The 8,359-nt window shown below is 48.1% G+C and overlaps 1 protein-coding gene across 2 annotated transcripts; it reads right to left on the bottom strand.

The window, feature by feature from the left end:
- Nucleotides 1-2,918: 2,918 nt before the first annotated feature.
- LOC147098623 (peptidyl-prolyl cis-trans isomerase-like) lies at nt 2,919-5,211 on the bottom strand. Of its 2 annotated transcripts, none has more exons than XM_085970562.1 (6): nt 5,022-5,211; nt 4,133-4,163; nt 3,960-4,048; nt 3,769-3,865; nt 3,192-3,267; nt 2,919-3,103 (listed from the first exon to the last, which is right to left on the bottom strand). In XM_085970562.1, exons 1-6 carry the CDS (start codon nt 5,094-5,096, stop codon nt 2,968-2,970), a joined length of 504 nt encoding a protein of 167 aa, XP_085826688.1. In that variant the 5' UTR covers nt 5,097-5,211; the 3' UTR covers nt 2,919-2,967. The 2 variants fall into 2 exon arrangements, with proteins under 2 accessions (XP_085826688.1, XP_085826689.1); XM_085970563.1 differs by lacking the exon at nt 5,022-5,211 and adding an exon at nt 4,603-4,792.
- Between the last annotated feature and the right edge of the window lie 3,148 nt (nt 5,212-8,359).

The following is an 8,359-nucleotide window of genomic DNA, read 5'->3' as shown; positions in this document are numbered from 1 at the left end:
ACTGGGCGAAATAGCTTATTTTGAAACTGTGTTCGCAAGTGGTGGAGGGATGCTGGGGCGGGAGGGAAGGGCTGATTAAACTAAAATAAATTCTGAAGACAGTCAAATAGTTTCATCTAAATAGGAATCCCAGTGATCTGCGTCAGCCGTGGCTCAGTGGGTAGCACCCTCCGCTCTGAGGCAGAAGGTTGCGGGTTCAAGTCCCACCCCAGAGACTTGGACACAGAACGCTAGGCTGACAATGGTGAGGGAGTGCTGCAATGTCACAGGTGCTGTCTTTTGGATGAGACATTAAACCGAGGCCCCATCTGCTCTCTCAGGTGGGCATAAAAGATCCCAAGGCAGTATTTCGAAGAAGAGCAGGGGAGCTTGCTGTGTGCAATTTGGCTGCCGTATTCCCCACATTACAACAGTGACCACACTTCAAAAAGTACTTAATTGGCTGGAAAGTGCTTTGGGGTGTCCGGTGGTTGTGAAAAGCACTATATAAATGCAAGTCTTTCTTTCTATCTAAAAGAGAGGGTAAGGCAGTGCATCTGGTGTACTGCATTTTGCTGCCACCTAGTGATAATCTAGTCATCACATGCAGTCACCCAAAGCAGGGTACGAATGTATATTTCACATCCAGTGGTTCACAGCAAGGACACGAACACTAAATTTATCAGCAAACTTCGGCAATTTGGTAGGACTCAATTAAAATTCCCCAATTTCACTATATGTCAGCTATGGCTCAGTTGGTAGTACACTCGCCTGTGAGTCAGAAGGTTGTTGAGCACATAAAAGCTGGGCTGACACTCTGAGGGAGTGCTGCACTGGCAGCGGTGCCATCTTTCACGAGACGTTAAACCGAGACCCTATCTGCCCTCTCAGGTGGATGTAAAAGAGCCCATGGCACTATTTTGAAGAGCAGGGGAGTTATCCCCAGTGTCCTGGCCAGTATTTCTCCCTCAATCAAGATAACAAAGACAGATTATCTGGTCATTATCACATTGCTGTTTGAGAGAGCTTGCTGTGCACAGATTGGCTGCCGCATTTCCCACATTACAACAGTGACTCCACTTCAAAAAATACTTCATTGGCTGTAAAGCGCTTTGAGACGTCCGGTGGTTGTGAAAGGTGCTGTAGAAATCGAAGTCTTTCTTTCTTCTTACCCTTCACAGCTGCTGATTTTCTCCAAGTGTAAATACACTTCCAGGGAGCGATTCAGAACAGGTACCTGTTAAGTTAGATTATTCCAGCCAGGGTGCAGGGGATGCATCACAACTGATCTTAGCATTGCTGGGCGAGCACGAGGGAAATGAACAACCGCTGAGGCTTTCTGCTCCTCGTCGCTATCCAGCAACTCACTTTGAAAGTGCCCCGTGTAGACGACGGGCGAGGACGGTACGTGCAGAAATATTTGTTCCCATGAGGATTACAGGTGGTTAAATTTCCAATACTGTCCTTGCAGCAACAGACATTAGTCTGAAATGATCAAACCCATCCATTATCTGGATAAACCAAGTCTCAAGTTTTCCATTACTGAGGAACTCAACCACTCGCATCGGTTTTTTCCGATTTTTTTTAATTTTTAGAACCAGCATTAAATCAGGGGAAACTATTTACAGAATCCCAATTGGAAAATCCACATAAAAGGAGTTACTTGTTACCCCATCTCCACCACAACACCCTAGACAGATGTACAGGAAACTCTTCTATCCGGCACCAATGGGACTGGCGTGGTGCTGGCTGATCAAAAAGTCCGGATTACAGAGAGGTATACTTACCAAGGTACGAGAGCCCCGTACACGGCCACAGGTGCAGGAACCCGTTACACGGCCACGAATATATAGCAAAACATAAGAACATAAGAAGTAGGAGCAGGAGTGGGCCATACGGCCCCTCGGGTCTGCTCCGCCATTCAATAGGATCATGGCTGATCTGAATCTAGACTCACGTCCACTTCCCTGCCCTCTCCCCGTAACCCCTAATTCCCTTATCTGCTAGGAAACTGTCTATCTCCATTTTAAATTTATTTAATGTTGCAGCTTCCACAGCTCTCAGGGGTAGCAAATTCCATAGATTTACTACCCTGAGTGAAGAAGTTTCTCCTCATCTCAGTTTTGAAAGGGCAGCCCCTTATTCTAAGATTATGCCCCCTCGTTCTAGTCTCATCCATCAGTGGAAACAGCTTCACTGCATCCACCCGGTCAAGACCCCTCACAATCTTATGTTTCGATAAGATCGCCTCTCATTCTTCTCAACTCCAATGAGAGTATTGCCAATTAGAGTACCTGCCCATTATCCCTACTCTGTCTCCTGCCAGTCAGCCAATTTCCTACCACTGAAAGCTCTCCCCTGGATAGGTGCAGCTGCAACAATACTAAAGGAGATCGATGGAAACCAGGATAAAGCAGTCCTCTTGATTGGCTGCCCAGCACCTTAAATATCCACTCCCTCCACACCATGGCTACAGTGTGTATTATCCACAGGATGCACTGCAATGCACCAAGGCTTCTTCAACAGCACCTCCCAAACCCACATCTCCATCACCTGAAAGAGACATGGGCAGCAGGAGTCTGGGACCACCATCACCTCCAGCTTTCCCTGCAAATCACATCATCCTCACCTGGACATAGATCACCGGCCCTTCATAATAGCAGAGTCAAAATCCCAGAACTCCCTACCCAACAAGCACTGTGTACCTTCACCACGACTGCAGCAGTTCAAGGTGGCAGCTTCACCTTCTGCCCTTGCTAGTGACGCCCCATATCCAGAGAGTAAATTTAAAATACCCGGAGAAACCTTCTCTCAAGAGAAGGTCCCAGAGTGATTTGCCTGTTTGGGGCACTTTAGTCGAACGCGGCTGAGAGAACAGTGGTCTAAAGCAATGAGTCGTTAAAAAATGTAATGCTGCAGTGCAAAGTAAAACTGGAATGGCAAGTGATCAAGTTTTATTTAGATTGTAAAATTTCATTCACAAACAAATTAGGACAGCTGTCCACAATCAGTGATGGTAACGGGTTTTTTGGTTTTGCCACTTGCGTTGCCCAACGTTTCCATCTTTGCTACAACGTCCAGCCCCCCAATCACAGAACCAAATACAACGTGCTTTCCATTCAACCTGCAAGATTGAACAACAGACATTAGTGACTACTGAATCCTGCAGTGAATACTTGGAGAGAGAGAATACTAATTCACCATACACTTACCACTCAGTTTTCGCAGTGCATAAAAAAAACTGGGATCCATTGGTATTTGGCCCAGCATTGGCCATAGACAGGATACCTGCAATAGTAAGATGGCAAAAAGTAAACATTCCAGAAATGTGTTCAGCTTCCTCTCCTGTGCAATTTACACTTATATATCTAGTGCCTTCGAGGTAATGAAATGTTAAAACGCATTTCTGGGCCTGGGAGAAAGAACAGGGTGAGACACAGAGCAGGAGTTGGGGGGGGAATAGATGACCGAAGGTCAGCGAGGTAGGTTTGCAGAGTTTTGAAAGTGGGTAGAAATAGAACAGAAGGATTTTGAAATCAATAACCCCAAGCAACAAACTCCTCCACTGCCACCTTATATTCTTCTCCCTTATTGATAGCACAAAGACCCAGGTTTGTTATAGGTAAAAGATTAAGTTTAACAATTGCTTTTATTTGCTAATCAAAAATCAGGTTGATGAATATTTTCACTATTATCATACCCACGCTTCTCATGTCCACCAACTGATCCCCACTTTTGCCACCCCACCGCTGAAAGTCATCATACAAATATGCCAAGCAGTTTATTTACCAGGCCCTGTGTGCGTCAGGGTGAAGTTCTCATCCTGAAACTTGTTCCCGTAGATGGACTTTCCACCAGTGCCATTGTGCGCTGTGAAATCACCACCCTGTACAATTGGAAGTTGAACAAGTCATTAGCCATTTACTGAAACCAAGCACAGAGATATTCCCAACCATTCCCCAAATAAAGTTGCTCCTCACCTGGCACATGAACTGGGGAATGATTCTGTGGAATGTGGAGCCCTTGTAACCAAAACCCTTCTCACCGGTGCATAGTGCACGGAAGTTTTCTGCAACAAAACATTTCAGAGTAAGATCACAGATCGATACAACCGAGACTTTCTTCAACTCAACACTGTGTTCCTGGGACTTACCTGCAGTCTTTGGAACCACATCAGCCCTGAGCTGAAAGAGACAAGCAGTGCACAGTATATCAATCATGTACAATAATAAAACACTGCAGCTTTACACTAATATAGCAAAATCTGCAGATGCTGGAAATCTGAAATAACAACAGAAAATGCTGGAAATACTCAGCAGGCCAGGCAGCATCCGTGGAGAGAGAAACAGAGTTAACGTTTCAGGTCTGGGACCCTTCATCAGAACTGGAAAAAGCTGGAGATGTAACAGATATTAAGCAGGTGCAGAGACAGGGCGAGGGGGGGGTAGGAGGGGAGGAAGGAATTACAAAAGTACAGGATGTTCTTTCTAGAGGCAGGAAAGATAAAATGTTGCAAATGGAAATGGCAAAAATCATACTGCATGAAAAATGGGGGCAGGAATAATTATCTGAAATTGTTGAACTCAATGTTGAGTCCGGCAGGCTCGAGGAACAGCACCTCACCTTTCGATTGGGCACTTTGCAGCCTTCCGGACTCAACATCGAGTTCAAATCCTAGTTTGAATTTCTGGATCATTGGCCCCTTCCTACTGGATTACCAGCCCAGTGACATTACCACTATGCTGCCGTTCCCTACATTAGAGAGGTTAGTGTTGCTTCCCTCCTGTTAGTTTTGAACCCAGTTTTGCAACGACTTCACATTCCAGAGGCCCCCCCCACGGCGCGCAGGCGCACTTCACCCCCACTCCTCCGCCCCGCGCACGCGCGCGCTTCAAACGCGCGCAGGCGCGCTGGGGTCCGGTCCCGGGAATCGCTCCCCCAGCGGCCGGCCCGCCTCAACTCACCCCCGCCCGCCCGCCCGCCCGCGCTCGGTTCGGGGTTTCCTTCACACGCGGGCTGGGCTCCGGGGCAGCTCAACTCACCTCCATCACGATCCGGCCCAGTTTTTCGCCAGCCGCAGCGATGTCCATGTAAACCTGGGGATTCTTGCCAGCCATCGCGCTGAAGGATTTTCCCGGAGCGGCCGAGGTGAATGTGAGATCAGCGGCGATGAAAAGCGCAGCAACTCCGAACTCTACTCGCTCGCGGGCCGAGAGAAAGCGGGGTGGGGCTGGGCGGGGTCTAAAGGATAATCCCCTGTCAATCAGGCAGAGGGCGGGGCCACGCTCACCATTGGCTGTCAATCAGGCAGAGGGCGGGGCCACGCTCATCATTGGCTGGCAAACAGGCAAAGGGTGGGGCCACGCTCATCATTGGCTGGCAAACAGGCAGAGGGCGTGGCCGCGCATCATTGGCTGTCAATCAGGCAGAGGGCGGGGCCGCGCTCATCAGTGGCTGTCAATCAGGCAGAGGGCGGGGCCACGCTCACAATTGGCTGTCAATCAGGCAGAGGGCGTGGCCACACTCCACTGGCTGTCAATCAGGCAGTGGGCGGGGCCACGCTCACCACTGGCTGTCAATCAGGCAGTGGGCGGGGCCACGCTCACCACAGGCTGTCAATCAGGCAGTGGGCGGGGCCATACTCACCACTGGCTGTCAATCAGGCAGAGGGCGGGGCCACACTCACCATTGACTGTCAATCAGGCACTGGGCGGGACTATACCCATGGGCTGATCCAGTGCCTGGCCCCTGTCACTGTTACATATTCCCAATGTGGCGAATTGTGCCTGCAGCTCACCAACCTTATAAAAGGAAAGACTTGCATTTCTATCGCCCCTTTCACTACCGCCAGACGTCCCAAAGCACTTTGCAGCCAATGAAGTCCTTCTTTTAGAGTGGAGTCACTGTTGCAATGTAGGAAACGCGGCAGCCAATTTGCGCACAGCAAGCTCCCGCAAACAGCAATGTGATAATGACCAGATCATCTGTGATGCTTTAGTGGGATTGAGGGATAAATACAGGCCCAGGACACCGGGGATAACTCCCCTGCTCTTCTTCGAAATAGTGCCACGGGATCTTTTACGTCCACCTGAGAGGGCAGACAGGGCCTCGGTTTAACGTCTCATCCGAAAGACGGCACCTCCGGCAGTGCAGCGCTCCCTCAGCGCTGCACTGGACAGTTAGCCTAGATTTTTGTGCTCAAGTCTCTGAAGTGGGACATTGAACCCACAGCCTTCTGACAGAGGCGAGGGTGCTACCAGCTGAACTACAGCTGACACACGCTATGTGTATTTACAGGCATGCATTCCAAATACATGGCTTTATTAAGGAATAAAGTACAAAAGCAAGGAAGTTATGCTAAACCTTTAGGAAACACTGGTTAGGCTTCAGCTGGAGTATTGTGTAAGTCTGGGCACCACACTTTAGGAAGGATATTAAGGCTTTAGCAAGGGTGCAGAAGAGATTTACGACTTCAGATATGTGGAGAGACTGGATAAGCTGGGGTTGGTCTCCTTGGAGAAAAAAAGGTCAAGAGATTTGATGGAGGTGTCCAAAATCATGAATGGTTTTAAGGAGAAACTGTTTCCAGTTCTATGAAGTTAGAGTTTTTAACAGTTCATAAGCAAGTACAGGGCCGGGTAAAAAGTTGGGCGGGTAGGAACGAACACAAGGGAAGGTCTGTGATAGCATAGAGGGCAGGCGTGATTAAATGACAAAATGGATGATGGTGCAAGGCAAATCATAGAATGTTTGCAGCACAGGGGGAGGCCATTCGGCCCGTCGAGCCTGTGCCGGCTCTCTGCAAGAGCACTTCAGCTAGTCCCACTCCCCGTGCCCTTTCCCCGTAGCCCTGCAAATTTTTTTCCTTCAGGTACTTATCCAATTCCCTTTTGAAAGCCACGTTTGAATCTGCCTCCACCACCTTTTCAGGCAGTGCATTCCAGATCCTAACCACTCGCTGCGTTAAAAAGTTTTTCCTCATGTCACCTTTGGTTCTGCTGCCAATCACCTTAAATCTGTGTCCTCTGGTTCTTGACCCTTCCGCTAATGGGAACAGTTTCTCTCTTATCATGATTTTGAACACCTCTGTCAAATCTCCTCTCAACCTTCTCTGCTCTAAGGAGAACAACCCCAGCTTCTCCAGTCTATCCACGTACCTGAAGTCCCTCATCCCTGGAACCATTCTTGTGAATCTTTTCTGCACCCTCTCTAAAGCCTTCACATCCTTCCTAAAGTGCGGTGCCCAGAATTGGACACAATACTCCAGTTGAGGTCGAACCAGTGTTTTATACAGGTTCATCATAACTTCCTTGCTTTGTACTCTATGCCTCTATTTATGAAGCCCAAGATCCTGTATACCTTTTTAACTGCTTTCTCAACCTGCCCTGCCACCTTCATCGATTTGTGCACATAAAACCCCAGGTCTCTCTGTTCATGCCCCCCCTTTAGGATTGTACCTTTTAGTTTATATTGCCTCTCCTCGTTCTTGCTACCAAAATATATTACTTCGCATTTTTCTGCATTAAATTTCATCTGCCACGTGTCCGCCCATTCCACCAGCCTGTCTATGTCCTCTTGAAGTCTATCACTCTCCTCCTCACTGTTCACAATACTACAAAGTTTTGTGTCATCTGCAAATTTTGAAATTGTGCCCTGTACACCCAAGTCTAAGTCATTAATATATATCAAGAAAAGCAGTGGCCCTAGTACCGACCCCTGGGGAACACCACGGTATACCTTCCTCCAGTCCGAAAAACAACCGTTCACCACTACTCTCTGTTTCCTGTCACTTAGCCAATTCCATGTCCATGCTGCCACTGTCCCTTTTATTCCATGGGCTTCAACTTTGCTGGCAAGCCTATTATGTAACACTTTATCAAATGCCTTTTGGAAGTCCATGTACACTACATCAACTACATTGCCCTCATCAACCCTCTCTGTTACCACATCAAAAAACTCAATCCAGTTAATTAAACACCATTTGCCTTGAACAAATCCGTGCTGGCTTTCCTTAATTAATCTGCACTTGTCCAAGTGACTGTTAATTTTGGCCCAGATTATTGTTTCTAAAAGCTTCCCCGCTACCGAGGTTAAACTGACTGGCCTGTAGTTGCTGGGTTTACCCTTACACCCTTTTTTGCCTGCCTCTCTTCCGCGGCCATGTTTGCGCCCGGGTGGCCCTGGAGATGGAGCACGCGATGTCCACCGGTACGCTTGAGGCATTTCGCGACCGGTGGGCGCTGCGGGGACTGGAGTGCATTATCACCACCGGGAACCAAATTTTAATTTAATTCGCTTAAGTTTTCTTTAAAGTTTTATTAATTTACAGACAACTTGTTTAAGCACCCAATCAAGAGTACACCCTTTTTTGCCTGCCTCT

The sequence above is a fragment of the Somniosus microcephalus genome, chromosome 29 (assembly GCF_052327205.1).
Source record: "Somniosus microcephalus isolate GS21.2 chromosome 29, FLI_Smic_1.0, whole genome shotgun sequence".
NCBI lineage: Eukaryota > Metazoa > Chordata > Chondrichthyes > Squaliformes > Somniosidae > Somniosus > Somniosus microcephalus.
This window is presented reverse-complemented; position numbering and strand designations above follow the sequence as displayed.

Excerpts from the sequence above, each read along its gene's own strand:
- LOC147098623 (XM_085970562.1), bottom strand. The coding sequence starts at position 5,096 with ATGGCTGGCAAGAATCCCCAGGTTTACATGGACATCGCTGCGGCTGGC. Across the intron at positions 3,866-3,959 it reads TTCCCCAGTTCATGTGCCAG|GGTGGTGATTTCACAGCGCA; the intron begins GTGAGGAGCAAC and ends CCAATTGTACAG. Across the intron at positions 3,104-3,191 it reads TGCACTGCGAAAACTGAGTG|GTTGAATGGAAAGCACGTTG; the intron begins GTAAGTGTATGG and ends TCAATCTTGCAG.